This window comes from Uranotaenia lowii, chromosome 2 (assembly GCF_029784155.1).
Source record: "Uranotaenia lowii strain MFRU-FL chromosome 2, ASM2978415v1, whole genome shotgun sequence".
Taxonomy (NCBI): domain Eukaryota; kingdom Metazoa; phylum Arthropoda; class Insecta; order Diptera; family Culicidae; genus Uranotaenia; species Uranotaenia lowii.
The window spans coordinates 58385699-58406696 of record NC_073692.1 but is presented as its reverse complement, the minus strand read 5'-3'; the positions used below and the strand labels follow the sequence as shown (position 1 = coordinate 58406696).

The 20998-nt window shown below is 38.4% G+C and overlaps 2 protein-coding genes across 4 annotated transcripts in view; one reads left to right on the top strand and one right to left on the bottom strand.

Moving 5' to 3' along the window:
- Positions 1 to 1043: 1043 nt before the first annotated feature.
- On the bottom strand, positions 1044 to 5675 carry LOC129747172 (ATP-dependent RNA helicase WM6). Of its 3 annotated transcripts, none has more exons than XR_008737450.1 (8): positions 5568 to 5675; positions 5084 to 5321; positions 4478 to 4882; positions 3411 to 3529; positions 2030 to 2161; positions 1568 to 1970; positions 1151 to 1503; positions 1044 to 1088 (listed from the first exon to the last, which is right to left on the bottom strand). XR_008737450.1 is itself a non-coding variant. In XM_055741219.1 (7 exons), the coding sequence occupies exons 2-7, from the start codon at positions 5280 to 5282 to the stop codon at positions 1490 to 1492; spliced, it is 1272 nt and encodes a 423-aa protein (XP_055597194.1). In that variant the 5' UTR covers positions 5283 to 5321; positions 5568 to 5675; the 3' UTR covers positions 1044 to 1489. The 3 variants fall into 3 exon arrangements, 1 of the variants encoding a protein (XP_055597194.1); XR_008737451.1 differs by having other exon boundaries at positions 1155 to 1503; XM_055741219.1 differs by having other exon boundaries at positions 1044 to 1503.
- Positions 5676 to 6731: 1056 nt separating this feature from the next.
- LOC129744302 (E3 ubiquitin-protein ligase Su(dx)-like) overlaps positions 6732 to 20998 on the top strand; it is a 38291-nt gene continuing 24024 nt past the window's right edge. The window contains exon 1 of the mRNA XM_055736768.1: positions 6732 to 7271. The gene's annotated coding sequence lies outside the window, so the exon portion shown is untranslated. The remainder of the gene's footprint in view (positions 7272 to 20998) is intronic.

Genomic DNA, 20998 nt, shown 5'->3' with positions numbered 1-20998 from the left:
GAAAACATGCTTTTTTATCTTTTCTGATATGAGGTAAAAGTAAGCAGATAATTCGGCAAATTTCATGGCGCTCTATTCGGTCTATGACAAAAATTTTGAAATAGGTAGAATGTTTAAGGTTGGCAAAGAACTTACCATCAAATCCCTTTCGGACTGTTGTGTGAATTTCGACTAATGCAGGCCAAACCCTACAACGTCACCTGCACATGTTTGGGCGATCCCAACTTCGTGTTCCTGTACGCAAATATAATCTTGCGTTACGTACGAGAACGTAGAACGGCATCTTGTACTAGTAGGTAATCGGCCGGTTACGTGAGAATGTGGTCGCGAACCTACACCGCATCACACTGTTGCCGCACGACTTGGATCAATTTGGAGGTTTAATACAGTTTTTTTTAAATCAAATGCAGCTAAAAGAATATAAGAAAACAAATAAAAAAATTAAAAGTAATTGAGGCTTATTTAGCGTGATGAGTGACGTGAGATGACTCAAAATACTCGCTCCGTCAGACTCCACATGAGAATCGTCACTTCGAAATGGCCTTCGATGGTTTCGCGAAGTCCATTTGTGTCACTTTTCCGTCTGAATAGGCGCATAAAGTCAGGCGAAGCGAGTATTTTAAGTGCTACAATATCTTGCACCGCTCAGAACAAGTCGTTATATTTTTAAAATGTTTTCTATTTTAAAGCACATACACAGTGATGAAGTGAAAAAAAATTTCTTTTTAACAAATGTTTACAGAAATGGATCAATAATCAATATTTTTTTGTTTTAATGTATCAATTTCTTCCCTATCTAATTGAAGTTATTTTTTTATTAAATATAGTTTTTTTATCTAAAATATTATAATCCAAGGTGTTAAAATGTCATACTACCAAAAAAAACACGAAAAAGTATCTAATAAATTAAGTATGTAATATTTTACGCATACATATCTAACTACCGGTGTATGGCTGTTATCTGTATACCTAGTATAGTATGTCATCGACCGCACGAGAACACTGGATTTACAACATTTCTCAGGAATAATAAGAAAATCGGATTTCGTACATCATTTTTTATTACTTATCGAAGAGACTGACAATGTCTAAAAAAGAGAATCCTCTATAGTTATTTGCTTTTAAATTTATATTTAAAAAAAATACACACCTACTGAAAAAGCAGTAGATAAATTGGTTTTGCGTTTTTGTGTTCTGTTTATATAAGATGATGAGTCTGGAGAACTTCTTTATCGAATGTTTGTTGTTAATGAACGAGGGATAATCCACAGGATTTTTTTGACGGTGATAATTTCTTTGAAGATGGTAAGCGTTAAATATGCCTTGAAGTTGTTTTTTTACGGTTACCCTTCAATTTCGGGGTAGCCGCTGTGCAAAAAGTTCCTTGGAAATCCAACTAAATTGCTGCTGCCTTACACTCTAGGTAATGGTTATTGGTTACAAACTAAATTTAGCAAGAACTTTTGTAGGATTATTCTGGTGCACAGTTTTATCGTCCTTCAACTGAAAAATAAATAAATAACGTTAAGAAACTGGCCAAGATTAATGTTTGACTAAGAAAACTTACTGTATGACGAGAGATCAATTTCGTCAGGTAGTTCAGTGATGTTAACGTCGAACCGGTCTTGAACTTCGTTCAAAATCTTGGCATCGGTTTCATCCGATACAAAAGTGATGGCCAATCCCTTGGTACCAAAACGACCGGCACGAGCCACTCGATGCAGGTAAGTGTCGGAATCCTCCGGCATGTCGTAGTTGAAAACGATGTTCACCCGCTCAATATCCATACCACGGCCGAACAAGTTAGTGGCCACCAAAATGCGTTTCTGGAAATCTTTAAACTGCTGGTACCGAGATAGACGTTCTTCCTGAACCATTCCACGGTGGATTCCGATGGCCGGGAAATTTTGCTCAGTAAGAAGCTGCGCCAGAGCCATACAACGCTGTACCGATTTCACAAAAATGACCACCTAAACGCAAACAAAATGTGTTATTTGAAAATAACCCAAAAAGAAAACTGTTAACAAACCTGGTTAAATTCCAAAACATCCAGCAATTCGAAAAGCTTTTTGTTTTTCTCGTTCTCCTTCAACTTGACGTAATGTTGTTGCAGACCGTGCAATGTTAATTTGGTTTCATCGTCAACATAGACTTCCATAGGCTGTATTGTTTTCAGTGAAGGATTCACATTGGAAACGATTCAAAAAACATGAAACGGATAACAGTAGAAAAAAATATACATGGATTACAAAAGTGTTCGTCTTCCGCGTCTGAGGTCTCTTAGGATCGCAGTGATTCGAAGAGAATTTTCAATAGGGAGACATTCTACTATTGGCTGCCAACCGATACTGCGCTGAACGATCGCATACAGGTTCTCCTCTCGATGGGGTGAAATTTCGCTCAAGAACGCGATCCAGCTTATGATAAAACAATTCTCCACCCTACCCGCTTAAACTTTGACAGGGACGAAAATAGCCCATGGTTACGATACCATGATAAGCCCAGATAATTTCTATCAAATATTTTTGAAACGAAGAGCGGTTCATATTTGTTCAAGACAAGCGGAAGAGGAAAAAGCGAATCTGAAACAAAATAAGGTCTATAGAATTTAAGAAAATACTGACTAACTACATACGGATTTGAACTCGCAGCTCACGAGTTCCTGTTTGCGGCGGCCTTTCCTCAATTCGAAATTTGAGGGGTTCCGAATTCACCACCAGAGAGGCGTCTTCAACTATCTCATCGTATGCTTCCGATTTCAACAATTGGGGTTTCATCAGAATCGTTCACTTGGGACATCCTAACGCTCCAGTTGCAGGTTCCAATCTTCTCCAGAGGTTGAATTGCCGTTCAGCTTACTTGATCAGTAGACTTGTGGACATGGTTATTATTTATTGTTTAAAATTATACGGTTGAAAACTATTGAATATTTCCTAAAAACCATTTATTAACGGGTTGGTGGTGTATTATCGGTTGATTTGAAATTTTTATTTGTCTACTGATCAATCTTCTTGATTTGGCATATCCAGCGGTTTTCGTCGCCCAGGGACGATACAAACCTTACGCGGCTAGGCGTCTTATCCCCGAGAAAGATAGCTTTTAGAATCAGACTGCCGTCATTTCAAGATTCAAGGAATTTACGGTAGTGCGCGTTTAAAAGTTTTAAAGTTGTTTTGGGGCGACTCGGTTCAGCTAACCATTCCGGTTGCCTTCCAAGGTTCACTATTATGAGTTTGGTGGTGTATTAAAGTTTGAATCTTTTGAGCGGAAACGGCAGTCCGAGGGTCGTTCCGGGAGCGATGAGAAAACTCCCAACAACTGTGGCAATCAGAGCAGGTACAGGCGACAGCACTTGTAGTAGTAGTAGTAGTGATAAGAGGGGTAGAAGTACTAGAATTGGTTGTAATTACATCTTGCATGAACTTTTTGCACACCGGCCGGATCTCCTTGCTGAGCGTGGCGGAGAACATCATCACCTGCTTGCCGTGCGGGGTGTTACGGAAAATTTCCTGCACATCCCGGCGCATGTCTGAAAACGAAGAACAAAACCGTTGGCTTAGTTCGGTGAAATCTTTTAGGTGCTGATGTTTTAAGAGAATGTCGTTATCAGTTCGTTAACATAGAAACATCACCGTTGGAAACTCAGATGTCCCTATCTACAAAATGGTGTTTATTCTCATCATGAAAATGTGTTCAACGATCATCTTCTCATATGGTTTGATATATTGGACTCGATTTCGAAACGTGTTTCGATGAGTGATTGTTTTGTTTGTAAATTAGAAAAAGGGTTAGGTCAATGATTAATGCTATATCCATAACTTGACGTTAGGAATAACTGTATGTTTTTCATTTTTTTCCAAAACAAATTGCTTCGCGGCTTCTATTTCTCAACTTCAGCTTTCCCATTGTTCATAACATCTTACTACAGCATGATATTAAAAATGAAATATCTGTAGCGGTATTAACTAATCTGGTATCGATTTCTGAAAAGGGCTTACCCTTTTTTAATTTTATTGATTGTACTATAAATTTGATAATAAAAACATAATCCATATTTTTAATAAATTGAACAAAAACTTGCATGCAACAAACTTGCATAGAATGTAAATTGAACAAAATCGAATGATCGAATTATTTCAAATCGAAAATTTGAAAACAGTCTCGTACAGTGATACAGTCCCAACTTCTACAATTTTACTTTTGTTTTCATAACTGTTTGAATTTTTTTAAATCAGTCTTTAGTAAAATACCTGGGGGGGGGGGGGAGTTCTCGAACTTGGTCTGCAATGTGTTAAATTGCTTTTTATGTTTTGTGATATCAATAGTACAGGTAGAGGAATCACAAATTCAAAATAAGTTAAATTCAAGGACTTATCAGCTTTTTGGGTCTCACTCAAACATAAGATATCAACATAATCCAACCATATAAAAAGACAAGTAATCCCATTGATATAAATTCCCTAGAATAGATACATACCTAACTGTTCCAACATTTTGTCGCACTCATCCAGGATGAAATGCTTCAAATGCTTCAGGTTCAGTTTCTTGTTGCGAATCAGAGCCAACACTCGGCCGGGTGTGCCGACGATGATGTGCGGGTTGGTCGATTTCAGCACCTCTTCGTCCTTCTGGATCGGCAAACCGCCGAAGAAAACGGCCACTTTGATGCTGGGCATGTACTTGGAGAACCGCTCGTACTCCTTGCTGATCTGGAAGGCCAACTCACGGGTATGGCACATGACCAGCACGTACGGCACGCTCTCGGTAGGTTCCAGCTGCTGCAGGGTAGCCAGCACAAACACGGCCGTCTTACCCATACCGGACTTGGCCTGGCACAGAATGTCCATACCAAGAACCGCCTGGGGGATACATTCGTGTTGAACTGTGAAGAAAATATTTTATAAGGAAACATTAATCACCAGACATTCGAGGGACTTATTCTAAGAATTGTTAATTTCATTAGTCAGAATGCTACCAAATCAATCATACACTTTGATCAGCTGTCCCTATCTACAAAATTGGTCGTATCTCATCATCGAGTTTTAACTTGATATTAAAAATTAAAAAAAAAAAATTATCTCACCTTCCGATGGATGTTCGAAACCGCAGTCGACAATTGCGCGCAAAATTTCCGGCTTCAGCAAGAAATCCCGGAAACCGGAACTGTGAATCGACACGTACGTTCCCTTAACGTCTTTCTTAGGTTGTTCCGTTGGCTCTGCTGCCACCTGCTCGGTCTGGTCCTCATCCTCGTAGTCCAAAAGATCATCATTATCGGCCATGGTAATAGGTTTTTTGATCTAGAACAGTGATTTGACCAACTGCAAAATGAAGGAAACAAAAATGGAGAAGATTCAACATACGCTCCTCTTGCAGTTAACCGGCTACCCGGACGCCATTTTGATTTTTTCAGCCTGAGGTTATTACAAGCCGAAAACTTTGCGATTTTCACCTTTCAATCGTATAAAATTCTAATGAACTTTAACAAATCCTAAATCATTGATACGTTTTGGGCATGAAAACCGTAAAATTATTAGATAACAGACAATAAATTCTTCATAACTTACCAAAATGTATGCTGCACGAGTCAATGCGGTCGTCACTGATTTCAGGAAGGGACACGAATGAAGAAAAAACGCGTGAAGTTTTCGCAGTGGGCTGTAGGTAGACCAAGAGCCCGGGGTAGAATTGCACGGAAAAAATATATGGAGATCGAAATCAAATACACACTTAATCCGAAATGTAATTTTGTTTGTAACCACTTTTGTTTTGTATATATACATAGTAGATTTTTTATACGAATAAAAAGGGTTAAAGGTGAAAAAAATCTACATTTTTTTCACAAGCTTTAAATCCCTTAAGAAAAATGCGTATAATAATACCTAGTTCTAACCAATAAATTCATTCAAATGTACATTTACATAAATACATAAATACAATAAATACATAAATACATACATACATACATACCTATAGGTACATTTAATACAATCATTTAAACCAAGGAATTTACTTCAATGTCAAAGGCAAAAAATGGATTTGAAACAAAGAATTTTTTAATTTGTCCCAAAATCTATAGAAATTTGGATTTGTGCTGCTGACATGTTCGTTTGTAAATTTTTTTTTGGGAACTTTGTTCCAAAAAAAAAAAACATAAACACCTCACCAAACCATACCTGTATATTTTTTTCGTTCATACAAAGTTTTTCGGTGCTCTACTGCAATTTGTTTTGAATCGTTTATCAATGTTCTGAATCAGCCTGTTATTCCTGTTGGAACAACTTGCCTTTGGCGACAAGGCAAACCAGCTCGCTAACAACCTTCAAGCCCGCGTTGAACAGAGCTTCATAACGCAAATATTAGATTTCGTTATCAAAACATTTATTAATATTCCACGCGTTTTGTGACACAAGTGATTTCCTTAACCTGAACTAATAGTTAATTGTAACCGACAGGCTGCGTTAAAGTTAATAAATTACAAATTACAAGTTATTTCATGGGCCTATATGTTTGAATATTTTAACTGAATAAATCAATCACGGTTATGATTTTATTAACATTTTTTAAAAAAAACTTCAAAGACAACTTTGTTTTCATTTTTTTTATTCTCTCGTTTATGGAAGCCACCCTTATTTGTGTAAACATTAACACGATTTTTTTCTTTTATCATTAATCGTGCAACCTGTCGCCCACTTTGACAGCTGGTCGTTTTTTGGCGAGTTCTGCTCCGCGACTCGACGATGTCGTCGAAAAGTCGCTGAAATTTCTATCCTGCAATCACTTGACTCGTTCGCCATCAGCGAAAATTAAAATAAAAATGGATTAAAAAATAGGTTTTCAGCTTACAAAAAGTGATTTTACATTAAAGAAACAGCTACCGATCATATGTGTGTGGTGATTTTCATTATGTGACTTCCAATATCGGAATTAAAACGAAGTTATCCTAATCTGCACTGTGGGACTCATATTGGGAAGAGTGAAAATTGTGACGATTATGTGCCACCATATCAAGTGAGGGGAGTTCAAGTGCATTGTTGTTTGTTGGGTAATGAAAAACGGGATTCCGGATTGGTGTTATTTGGTTCCCTACGAAATGGAAACTCCTGGCTGAGCGATAACTAGCTCTGAATGTTTTGATTCCTCTGCTTTAGGGAGGCATTTAATAGTGTGATTAATTAACGTAACAGTAGGTGTTTAATGAAAATTTCTTGCAACGTCAAGCGAAAAAATATACAAAATCCTCAATCATCAATAAGTTTCGTGTGAAAAAGGTGAGTAATCACTGGGCGATTTTTGGTAATCCACTTTTGCTTCTCGAGAGCGTAATGCGACGAACAAATCAAAGGCGTAAAATAGTTGACAATTTCAAAGGGCTTTCGGAATGGTAAACCAACATCCGTGACTGATGACGAAATTATATAAGTTTGTGTCACGGCAGGAGGAAATTCTTGTGGTCAAATTTTTGCCAATGAAATTTAAAGAAGCGTATAGAAAATCGCAGAGGTGAAAAAAAAACTATCAGAAGGGGAATCCTTACAACAGCTGAAACAAACTGTGACCAGATTGCAGGGGCCATTAACTGAACCCATACCTTCACCTATAAATGCATCATTGTTTTAATCAAGAGACTATTGGACCTACATTTCTTCGCACAGCCAGCGAAAGATATGAATTATTAATCAGCACCTCGATTTGTCGAGTTGTGGGTGCCTAGTCGCAAAATTAGTAGCTTCATTCGGCTCCGGTTGAGAGGGAGATAGACAAGAGTCAGCTGCTGGTAGAAAAGCTTACATTAGTCCCACTAACTCACCAACCACCAGTTGGTATGCGATTAATTAGACAATTAAAGTTGAAATGTAGCGGATAGAAATTTTCGTGTTTTTATCAGGCCTCTGCATTAGTGCAGCCGAAAATTTTTAGTAACAATAAGCTTACAATGCATTGTTGTTAAATGTTGAATTCTTGATATTAGCTTTTTATAAACATCCTTCATTGTTGTGAGTTCATGAAATCATGAAAAATATTGCTCGAAGTAAATTAAATAAGGCGCCATAGTTGGCAAACATCTCAATTTGTACAGCATGATAGTTGACTGATAAGGGTGAAATTCACGAAGCCGCAAATAAATGATATCTTTGATTCGTTCTGTTGAAAAATCTATCAACTCTGTGGAACAACAATAATACAATATTTGAGTTAAAATTCATCAAATTTGACTCTATAATCTACTTTTTGTCATCCAGTTCAAAATATTGAATGGTTTTTTTACATTTTTTTTCGCAATTTGTAAGGCTTTTTAACACGGTTGCGCAATTAACACACTATTTGAGAGAAAATATTTCTTTTAAATGAAAAACACTTGGAAATTTTATAAGCTGAGGAAAGCTTAGCTCTGAGGCTTGAAAAATGAGTCATGATGAGACCTAAGACACGAAACACGAAACAAGACGTGAGACATGAGACATAAGATATAAAGAATTGAGAACTGAAACCTGAGCCTAAGATTTTAGTTCTGAGACATGAGACCTGGGAAATTAAAAATGGAACTTTAGACTTGAGAGATGTGACATGAGACCTGAATCCATAACCATGAAATATGAGACTTGAAACATGAGCTATGATACCTGAGACATGCTACCTTGAGATCTGAGATCCGAGATTTGAGACATGAAACGTGAACGTGAAGAGGGAAACAAAAGAAGAAAGGATTAAGTAGTGAAAATTGAAAAGCAGGACGTGAGAAATGAGAACCAAAAGTGAGACGTGAGAAGTTAGATGTGACTTCTCACGTCTCATTTTTCGTTTCTAACGTCAAAATTTTCACGTCTAAATTCTCAAGTCACATGTCTCACATCTCACGTTTCACGTCTCATTGCTCACTCACGTCTCATGTCTTGCGTCGCACTTTACATTTTTCATGACTCCCTCTGCAAGTTTCACGTCTCACTTCTAACGTCTAAATTCTCACGTCTTCCACTTCTTACTTCTCAGGTCTAATGTCACAATTCGTAACTCAATAAAAGTATAATTATTACAATTACAAAACTAATGTCTCACGTCTCAAGTGTCAATTCTTATGTCTCAAGTTTCAGGTTTTACTCAGGTCTCAAGCCCCATTAATCATTCAGGTTCCCATGTCAAAGATCGCTGATCTAAGATCTCAGACATCGGATCTCAGGTCATTTGTTATTTATTTCTGATCAACGGATCACATGTTGATCCAAAGTTAAAAACAAAACATTTCAATCTAACTATGGGGTTCTCAAGGCCCTAATCACTTTTCTTCGGAAAACATCCCTCGAAATGTCGAAGTCAAAATGCTCCGAAAAACGGTTGAACGATTTCATTGCACCGATGAGGGCGCTGTTAGCTCCGTAATTGTTCATTCGAAAGGAAATGTACAATTGAAGATCCTGATTCCTAAATCCACGGGGTCGTACACTAAGCGGAATAGCCTCTTTTATATCTTCAACGCAGGGGAATTAATAAATTATTATAAGGGATAGCCAATATCAGGAACCAAATAAAAACACCTTGTTCGGTTGGAGGATAGAATCAAAGAGGCTGTATTAATCCTACATTATACAAGTCTAGGTCCCTCAATCATCACCTTCTAATACTCTGAGAGAATTTCCTCTCTTGTTCGAAAGGGGTTAAGCCCATGATGTCGAAAGCGTTCTACACGCTGAGAGCGGATACATCAACTTCTCCACCCTTTTAAGCGAAGACTTACTTAAATATTATAGTATAAATGTAACAACCAAACTTTAACTATTCAAATGATATTTGAATGCACTTATTAAAACGTAACCAATAATTCAATCGATATTTTGATTCTCTCATAATGTTCGTTGTTTAGTAGTAAATATAATCTTCTTTGCGTCTTCTCTTTGATCTTCGATCAGATCTTCTTATTCGAATTGCCTTCAAAGCATTTAAATCCATGGTCGGTGCAGTATCATCTGGTTGATCTGTTTCCATGTAGATAAACGAATCAGCTGGATATCCATAAAAGTCAGAATCTGAATCGGACAAAAACTGAGCTGTTTCATCTACGCTGCGTCGCCTTTTGCCATTGCCAAATTCACGGTTTTGTAATAAATCATCATCTTCTTCTTCTTGGATTGTAAAATGTACCGATGTCCTTCGTTGAGAAGCTGGCATCAATTTCAGCTGGCGCCTATGGGCCAGAACAATCCTTCCGCCTACCATCACCTGAGAAATAGTCGTAGAAAGCTGTTTTAAAAACTGTGCTTGCACCCATTTTTGAATAGAATTTTTATTATTATTTTTATAATAAATTGTATCTCCTTTAGTCAGATTCTTAAAATCATCTTGGCATGTTGTTTCCGGTTGTACGCCTTCAAGATATGTATCATCACATTTAAAAAGAACATCTGCCTCATCATGAGGTTTCGTAAGATTTGATTTGAAATTATGTTTGGGATTTATGAGATCAATTAATCCTTTTGGTTTATAATTAAATATTATCTCTGAGGGATACTCTTGATCTTTCCCAACACAAGTATTTCTATAGTTGAATAAGAATAATGCTATTTGTTCCTCTGTATCTAATTTTCTTATCTTAGGCTCCAAAATAAACTTTTTCAGTACCTCCAGAGATGCCATTCTCTACCGAGAAAAACGGAGAACGGAGAAAAAAACACCCCCGTGCGATAGTTGCAAATCACCCGGGTGAGATTTTTCGATCCTCTCCACACATTATTCGCACCCCGGTTTCGAAAGCCACACACACCTAAGTTCAATAGCTCCGGCGTGTGACGATTTGTCACTGTAGAGCACCCCGGTGAAAACACAGAACCGACTAGTTGAAGCCACCAAAAAGCAAAGACAACAACAAACACGAAGGTGTGCATAATAATAGCATCAACAAACGATGAATGTTTCGGGCGAGTGGTTCAGCTTCGTATGTGTTGGTAAACGCAACAAGCCAAGCCAGCTACCGTCGCTGTCGCTCTCCTTGGTGAAAACATTTTTTCACTGTAGTGTGTGTTAGCTCTGTCGTGTTGATTTACAGATTCTCTACAGAGGTTCGGCTAAAAATCTCTGCGGTGCGTTTCAGAGAATCTCTACCGAGAATCGAAAACCGAGCACATCGGTGATTCTCGTTAGAGAAATTGCAAGCCTGAGTACCTCTTTAACTAATCGCACCATACGCTCTGCTTGACCGTTACTTTCAGGATGGTAAGGTGGACTTTTCATTACAATTATACCTTGTTTTTGAAAGAAATTTATAAAATTTTCTGAATTAAATGGAGGACCCCCATCCGTGACCAACACGTCCGGAAGACCAAAACGTGCAAACATATTGATAAATACTTTGATTACCTTGGCACAATCAGTTCCATTTTTCATATGTTCTAATTCAATCCACTTGCTATGGCTATCTACAATAACTAGATAAGTCTTTTTTTCTAAATGAAAAAAATCTGCATGTATCCTACTAAATGGCTTGTTTGTCGGTATCCAGCTAGAATAGCTTGCTGGCTTCGAAACAGAATTCATTTCATTACATATTCTACAAGATTTTACAAACTCCTCAATGTCTTTGTTCATACCGAACCAGTAGACAGTTTTTCTTGCAAGTTGTTTAAATTTTGTAATGCCCGAGTGATTGGCATGCAACATTTTTAAAATAGGTTGCTTCATTTTTGAAGGAATAATAACACGATCTTGAAATAGTAAACAACCATCAATCTCTTCCAATTCTTGGTGAGCTGAATAAACATCTTTAAATTCTCTATTTATTCGCTCAGGCCATCCTTTAACCAAATATTGTAAAATTTGTGCAGTAAATCTATCAATCTTCGTTTCCTTGGCAATCTCTTTATAGTCTAATGGAAACTCCGACGAAAAATTTAGACTTTTTATGTATTCTCTGTCCAAATCCTTTGGCACAGGCTGGTCTAGAGGGTACCTTGAGCAGAAATCTGCATTTCCCATTTTTGATGATTGACGATAGAAAATATCGTAGTCATAAATCGACAATTCCAAAAGATATCGTTGTAGCCTTGTTACTGAGATCGCATTTTTACCCTGTTTTCCAAAAATACCTATCAAAGGTTTATGATCTGTAAATATCGTAAATTTTTGACCATAGAGAAATTTATGAAATTTTTTTACTGTAGTAACAATTGCCAAAGCCTCCAGATGTAATATCGGATAGTTCTTTTGCGCCGAATTTAGAGAAAATGAAGTAAAACTAATTGGTCTCTCCTCTCCATCAACCAAATGTGCAATCACACCTCCCAAACCATATGAACTTGCATCCGTAACAATCACCACCGGTTTAGCCGGGTCAAAATATTCCAAAAGATTTGGTTTCAGTAAATAATGTTTGCAATTCTTAAATACTTCTTCACATTCATCAGTCCAGTTAAATTTCACATCTTTTTTTAAAAGAGAATACAAACAATACAAGCGAGAAGATAGTTTCGGAATAAACTTGGAATAAAATGTTATTAGACCCAGGAAAGCCTTCAATTCTGAAACATTCTTAGGAGATTTTGCCTCACGAATTGTTTCTACCTTATCTGGGCACGGTAAAATACCTTTGTCCGTTAATATGTGTCCTAAGTACGGTAATTTGTTAACAAAAAATTTGCATTTTTTATAATTTACTTTAATATTCGCTTTCTCTAGCCTTTCCAAAACCAAAAAAAGTTTATTTTTACAGTCGCTGAAATTCTTCCCTGCTATTAATACGTCATCCAGATAACAGCAAACACCTTCTAAACCTTGTAGCACCGTGTCCATTACTTTTTGGAAAATCGATGCACTAGAAGCCGCTCCTTGGGGTAATCTGTTATATGAATAAAGGCCTTTTATTGTATTGATAATCATAAACTTTTTTGAGCTTTCCGAAAGCAGCAACTGGGTGTACGCCCCCGCTAAATCTAAGGAACAAAAATAACTGGAACCCGAAATCTTCGAAAAAATATCTTGAGCCAAAGGAAGTGGATACGTGTTCGGTACTATCACCTTATTAATGGAAACCTTGCAGTCAATTACTAGCCTGATACCCTGATCTTTTTTTATGACTACGACTACTGGCGAAGCCCACTCACTCACTTCAACTGGTGTTATGATGTTATCCTTTTCAAGATCCATTAAATGTTTTAAAACTCTTTCACGTAGTCGTAAAGGAACTTCATAAGCCTTTTTAAAAATTGGAGTGCTATCTCGTAAAACCAAATTCCCCTCAAAACCAACTATTGGCTTAGACCTATTGTTGTCAAAAACACTAGGGAACTTACTCTTCACATTGTCAATCATTTTTTGTTCAATCAGTAAGTTGACGTTTTCTTCTGGGATCCTTGGCTTTACAAACGCAGCTCTCCAATCAGCACAGAAGATATCCAACCATGTTCGTCCTAATAGAGGGACGAAGTCGTTGTCACATTGTAGCACCACCATATGTACCATTTCCTTGATTCCATTGAGCTGTACCTTGATTTCAAATTTACCCAAAATATTCAATCGTTTACCGTCAATCACAACCAGTCGCTTAGTGCAAGGAGTCAAATTGTAATCATGAAATTTTCTGAGAAATAAATTTTCTGAAATCACGCTTTCTGCCGATCCCGAATCTATTTCCAATGTCAAATTTTGCTTCCCAACAATAGCTTGAATGTAACATGGATTATTTATTTTTTTAATCGTTGAAATCATTAGACAAAAATCTTCTTCTTCTTCTTCTGAATCTGAAGAATTGTCTTGTTTTAATCTTTTAAATAATGTCGATGTGGAAGCTTCTGGTTTAGGAGAATCCAAAAATCTAACTGCTGATTGCTGATTAAATTGTCGCCTTCTTGGAGATTGATTGCGCCTTTTTAGCAAGTAGCAATAATCTCGAGTATGACCTTTTTTGTCACAATATGAACAAATAAAAACAGATTTAAAATTTCTTCTTCCATCCCTGCTATAGCTTCTTTCTCTGAATCTCGAAGTCCTTTCCCTGCTGCCACTCCTGTTGCGGTACCTGTAGTCAGTTCGATTTGGTTGTCTATCTTCCCTTCGTCCTAGTCTGGCAATAACGTTTAATTTTTCCTCTGAACCATTCAGTCGACGCGATTTTTCCAAAGCTAGTTCATTGCTCAAAAGCATTTTTTCCGCTTTTGAAGCAGTTAAATTCTCTTCTGCAAAAAACCTACTTTGAAGATTTTTGTCATAAACTGCAATCACCAGTAGGTCCCTAATAAAACTTTCTTTCATTACTCCAAAGTTACAGTCTTCTGCTGCTAACTTGACTGCTAATAAAAAATCTATTGCCTTTTGATCGTGTCTTTGTCTCATAGTCCAAAAATCGTTTCGAGAAATAACCTCGGAATCAGATTTATCGTAGTACTTTTTAAGTGACTCAATAATCTCATTATAAGTTAGATCTTTTACGTTCCTGCCCGGAAATAACATTTTGATTCGGGAATAAACTTCCGTACCGCAAACAGCTAAAAACGAAGTTTTATACCTCGCTTCAGCATAACTATTGTGGGTGAACAACCATTCTAGTTGTTCAACATACTGCCCAAATGAAATTGAACCAGGAATAAACTGCTCCGTAGTTGTTGAAAGAGCCATACTTTAAAATCAATCAATAGACGTTTATATAATCAACAAATTGCGATAAAGAAAAAAAAACACAAAAAAGACAATCACAAAAAAAATTTAAAAAAAAAAATTAATTAGTGATTCAATAAAATATGTTGAAAAATGAATACGGTAAAAATATAGTTATATAGAAAAAATCATAAAAAATCACATACCTGAAAATCCTCTTGCTAGTTTTCAAAAATCACCTTTTCAATATAAAAAACCGGCTAACAATTAGATTTCCTATCTAGCACATCAACAGCAAACAACAACAAAAACTCAGCATTCAGCAACAACTGCAGCAGCAACAAACTCAGCAGCATCCAATCCTACGGAATACCGCAGTACAGCTAGTAACATCAAAAAGTCGCAAGAATTTCTTATGGCGTATTTTTTTTTTGATTCCGGATTTGGCTCTAGAACCGTCAGAATAAAAAAGCAAGTTTCGGGTTTCGAGTTATTCCATACGTAGGTGTGCGTGAGAACGAGCGCAATGTTTACATGCAGCTGTCATTTTGTTCTCCCTTCTGGATTTCTTCATTCGGTTCTTCACATCCGGATTGCCGTTTTTTGTGTCCGGATTGCACTGGACTGCAGATAGTACGATTTTGCTTGGCTGAGAGATTCAAAATCGCGGCAATAATCATTTGCCCGTTCATTATTTCAACTGTTTTGTTTTCAGCCAAAACAGCTGTTTAATGTTTTGACAACAACGTTGAGAGTATTGGTGAACTTCTCGCAAAACTGACTTTTTTCTCAGGGCGACTCCGTCCCTTTTTCGAGCGAACCTAGGTTGCCTCTCGAGCAATAAATGAGCACGATGACAGCAGTTAGAGCGAACCTAGGTTGCCTCTAGTTTGCCTCCAGGTGAAAAAAAATACGGTATTAAACAGCTGTTCAGCAGTTCAGCAACTCCACGAAAATTTTTTCCAACAGTGTTGGTGTGTTCCGTTTCCTTCTCAAATCTATTATAGATGAGTTGATGAGTCGATGAGTTGAACACGAAAAACACGCTACTCTTTGTCAAACTTCTTCTTCTTCAATGCTTAAACTCTTTTGTTGAAAATAACGTGGTAACTGCATAACCAAAAAAAAACGTGGTCAACACCGATGATAAAGAATAAAAATCACTAATCTTTTAAAAGCGAAATCCGATTCTCATTGAGTTCTTCAATTATTGTTTATATCATTAAACTTAAGCATTTCTTCAAAAACTTCGTTTTTCCAAATGAATATTCACCACGTGCTGTAGAAACCACACTTATGGAGTCAATCCAATTTTTGATAAATTTCGGCAAATTTGGGTTTTCTTTAACTCACGCTTAATCTTTGTAAATATCTTTTTTTTAAAACAAAAAACTTACTGCCAGGCAAAATGTAAAATAAAACTTAAAAGTTCCGCTTAATCCTCGTCGCCACTTTTTATATCTTCAACGCAGGGGAATTAATAAATTATTATAAGGGATAGCCAATATCAGGAACCAAATAAAAACACCTTGTTCGGTTGGAGGATAGAATCAAAGAGGCTGTATTAATCCTACATTATACAAGTCTAGGTCCCTCAATCATCACCTTCTAATACTCTGAGAGAATTTCCTCTCTTGTTCGAAAGGGGTTAAGCCCATGATGTCGAAAGCGTTCTACACGCTGAGAGCGGATACATCAGCCTCCAGTAGCGTGGTACAGTCGATTCGCGATGTCAGGAAGTCGGCGACAAATGAGGCACGTGTTGCTTGTCTGCGGGCTTGAAGGGTGTCGATATCTATGAGGCGGCATCGATTTTCGTAGCTGGGCAAGCGAAAAGGGTCTTGCCAGTACAGGTGTCTAAGGGCATATCGCAAGAATCGCCGCTGAATGGCCTCGAGCCGATCGACACCGTTCTGGTAGTAGGGACACCAAACAGCAGAAGCGTATTCAAGGATGGAACGATCAATGCTGCAGCATAAGCTTTTCAGGCAATACACGTCCTTGAAGTACTTCGCCACTCTAAAAATGAAGCCGAGACTTCTTGATGCTTTGTCAATCACGTAGTTGGTGTGTGCCTTGAATTCCAGCCGCTGATCTAAGATTACGTCAAGATCGTTAACGTGGTTCACACGTGAGATAGGTTCGTTTCCAAGGAAGTACTCCGCAATTAAAGGCTGCCGCTTACGAGAAAAGCTGATGACTGCACATTTGCTGCGGTTTAATGGCAGGCAGTTAATGTCGCACCACTCAGCGAAGAGGTTGAATTGACATTGCAGAAAATTTATGTCGTCGTTGTCGTTTATGGAGTAAAATAGTTTTAGGTCATCAGCATAGCAAAGTTTGGGGACGTCGAGGAGTGACAACACGTCGTTAAAATAAATTAGGAAAATAATCGGTCCGAGATGGCTACCTTGAGGCACACCGGAGGTGGCAGAAAACTGCCTGGAAAAGGTCCCGCGGTTTTTCACGTTTTCCGCAATTAGAAGGGTTTTCGGTAAATAAGACGGTTTTTACGGGGAACGAACAATCCAGTGTAATAAAAATCTGTATCATTTTTTTTTCCTGTAGGGGAGAGCCCACTGCGACCAGTAGTTGATCTATTGTGGTGTTTACCCCGCGTTACTATATGCTGTCAGGTTCACCGGCACTATTGATTGGAGTGACAGTTGATTGTTGACTAAGCATTTTATCCCAATCGGGTATGATATCAAAGATGTATGATATAACCTTCTTAGGGCTGATATACAACCATATGTCTTGTGCGCTTATTAACTTTGCCCCAAGTACACGCTCTCTCCTATTTAGGAGGGCGCAGCAGTTGCATAAGAGATGCTCTGCAGTTTCTTTTTCGAACCCGCAGAACCGACAGTCATCGTATTATGTTTATCCTTTTGAGATGCTGTTTTGTTGGACAATGTTCGGTCAAGAGACCTGTGTAAGTACTTAATTCGTGCTTACTTAAGTTCAACATGTTTTTGAGAGTCGTGCGCTTGGTTCAATGAATCTTTTTGCTTGAGTTGCTCCCTCCGCTGTTTTCCAGTTGGAAACAATAGTGGTGCTTTCCCAGTTCTTGAGCTCCATAGTCAAGGCACTTCTCGATACTCCGCAGAAAGGTTCAGGTCCAATCATCAGTCCCTGAGATCCTTCCATAGCTAGTTGGTCTGCTTCTTCGTTCCCTAGGACACCGCAGTGGCCTGGTACCCAGAATAAAGATACTCTGTTCCTTATGGCCAGGTTTCTTAGTGCAACTATACACTCCCAAACTAGTTTGGAGTAACATGTGAACGTACTTAGTGCTCGGAGAGCAGCCTGGCTGTCAGAGAACATGCAGATACTTGTGTACCTGTGTCCCCTTTTCAAACAGGCTAAAGTGCATTCTAGAATTGCTTGAATGTCGGCTTGGAATACTGTTGGCCAGTTTCCCATAGGAATTGAGATCCTGAGTCTAGGTCCGAACACCCCTGCCCCAGTTCTTTTATCCATTTTTGACCCATCCGTGAAGAATAGGATCGATCTGGGAGGAACCGCAGGTCCACCTGACTCTCACACGTCCCTATCATTGATAGTTACATTGTATGGTATGTCTAGGTTAAAAATGGGATCCATTCAGTCATCATTTTTCACAACAAGTGAGTTTAATTTAATTTTTTTTAGGATTTTGAGGTGTCCTGTAAGATCTCCTTCATAGAGAGTTTTGTGTGTGGAGAGTCTCAAGGCACTACGTTCCGCCTCTCAATGAATTGATGTAGAGGCAGAATATTTAGTAGTGCATTTAGAGCCTCATTCGGTGTACTTCGCTTTGCGCCAGTTATAGCTAGCGTTGCTAGTCTTTGGAGCTTCGCTAGTGGGCCGTTATTTGCATAGTTTTAGTCCACCATACTAAGGAGGCATAAGAGATTTTGGGTCTTATAATAGCTGCAAATATCAAGTAGATAATTTTCGGCTGTAGTCCCCATTTTTTCCCTACTCCTTTGAGGCAGACCCATAGATCTGTATCATGAGGGAGATCTATCGAACAGTATGGGAAGATTGAAGGTGCGTTCTATGAGAAGAATCAAGGATGGTACGTGCTCAAGATTCGCAACAAAGAACAAGGTAGAGAGCTGATAAAATTAACGGAATTAAGTGATGGTACACCTGTTAAAATTGAGCAGCACCCTAGGTTAAATAAGCGCAAATTCGTCGTAATGTGTCCGGAGGTCGAAGGCATGAAAGAAAAGGAACTACTGATCGCATTATCGCCCGAAAAAATAATCGACGTGAAAAGAATTACAAAGAAAACATCAAGTGGAATAGAAGACACTAATACTTTGATATTAACTATCAGTAGCATCTCGAAATCTATCTATTCCTAAAAGCTATTGATCTTCGTCTATAATTCTTTTTATTTTCATATTTCTCTTTCCTATCTTCTTTTTATTTAAAATAAAAGTGTTTAGCTGAGCAAAATATTGTAAAAACAAAAAAAGAGTTTGGCACCGTAAAACCTGAAGGTATGAGCCGTTTCAAATAAAGATTTACGAAAAAAAAAACTATCAGTAACACGATCATTCCAGAATATATAGACTTTGGGCTTCTACGCGTTCGAACTCTCTGCCTTTGCTATGTAGAACCTGTCTCAAATATGGTCATCCAAAGATAGCACATGCACAGCCACTTTGGCGTGTATAACGGCTGTAGCTCTCCCAGTCACGACAGCCAGAAATGTAAAAAGAATCCCTATTGTGGTAACTGTAACGAAGAAGGTCACTCTCCAATAAGTCGTACGTGCCCGATCTGAACTGCCGAAACTGCAGCGCTCAGATGTCCCGGAGACTTGCAAACGCAAATCGGGCTTTTCTGATCCGGGTTTCGATGTCTTTCCTGTTACCACCATCAGGTGTTATCTTGCTACCAAAATACTGGAGGCACTCCACTTTCTCAACTTGGTGTCCAGCTACCAAGAAATTGGAAGGATTTACTGTGTTGATTTCCTTCGACTTGGTCTTTCCGACATTGATTTTGAAACCTGCTTGGAGCTTTCGGTGAGGTCGTCGAGATTGATCTGCATGTCTTGTCGTCTTTGGACAAGCAAAACAATATCGTCTGCCATGTCAAGGTCGTTTAGCTGCTCCGTTGTCGAAGGATTTCACGGCAATTCTCGGTTTAGTCTACAGTCAATCGATCCAGTCAAGATCTCATCCATTACGACGAGAAAAAGCAACGATGATAAAATACATCCTTGTCTGACTCCAGCAGTTACCGGGATTGGTTCGGACAAGACACGGTCGGGCAAGACATTGCTCGAAAATGCCTCGTACTGTGCTTCGATGAGATGGACTAATTTCTCTGGGACTCCTCGTCGTCTAAGAGCAGCCCAGATGTTTTCGCGATTCAGTCGGTCAAATTATTATTATTATTATTATTATTATTATTTATTTGAGACCTTTTAACCACCCGGGTTATTCGGGTCTATTCTTAATTTTTGCATTTCATTGTGTTACAATTAGTTCTTGTCTGAGTTGCTGGTTTTACAAATTGTGTAGGTCCTTATAGCTCACGAAGCAGTTTTGTTTGTTTAAGAAAAGAAATTAATTTATCTTCATTTTCAGGTGTGTTCGAGAGGATCTCGCTGATATCTCCGTTGAAGAGTAGATTTGTTCTCACGTCGTCGTACTTTCGGCAATCCAGAAGAATGTGTTCGGTCGACAGCGATGTCCCACAGACTTCGCAAGTTGCTCTGCATCTTTCTCTGCTGAACAGACCAGAGTGTGTCAATCTCGTATGGCCAATTCGGAGCCGACAGAGGGCCCGGTTTTTTTCTCTGCTTTTTCTGTCGTTCCAGGCAAACGTTGTGCATTTCACCTTTCGAAGGAACTTTTCCTGTTCATTAAACCACTGGTTCTCCCAACTTTTCCTTATGTTCAGTTTTATTGTTCTAGATGCGTCTTGGGCAGGTATTTTCATGTCTATCGGTTCATTAGATCTTCCAGCATTGGCGAGGTGGTCAGCTTTTTCATTACCAGATATTCCGGCGTGTCCAGGGATCCAGCAGAACGTGACGTTTTTCTTTTTAGATTCCATTTCTACCGCCTGAATCCAGGGGTGTTTTGAGGAACCACTTTCGATGGCGGCGATACAGCTTGCTGAATCAGAAAAAATGATGGTTGGGACAATGGGCGACGTGATCATTGTAACGGCCTTTAAGATTCCCCAAGCTTCGGCTGAAAATATCGAGCATTCTTTAGGTAACCGTTTGCTAAGTGCTAGTGATGAAGTCCAAATTCCTGATCCAACTTGATTTCCTACAACTGAACCATCGGTAAATATTTGTTGGAAACAGTTATAGTTTTGTATCACGTGTTCTTTGAAAATTTTCGTTGCTCTTGTAGAAGAGACCCCTGCGTTCAGGGATTTTCTAAATGTCCAGTCAATTTTTGGG

Excerpts from the sequence above, each read along its gene's own strand:
- LOC129747172 (XM_055741219.1), bottom strand. The coding sequence starts at position 5,282 with ATGGCCGATAATGATGATCTTTTGGACTACGAGGATGAGGACCAGACC. Across the intron at positions 4,883-5,083 it reads TTTCGAACATCCATCGGAAG|TTCAACACGAATGTATCCCC; the intron begins GTGAGATAATTT and ends TTTTCTTCACAG. Across the intron at positions 2,162-3,410 it reads GCAAAAAGTTCATGCAAGAT|CCTATGGAAGTCTATGTTGA; the intron begins GTAATTACAACC and ends AAAACAATACAG.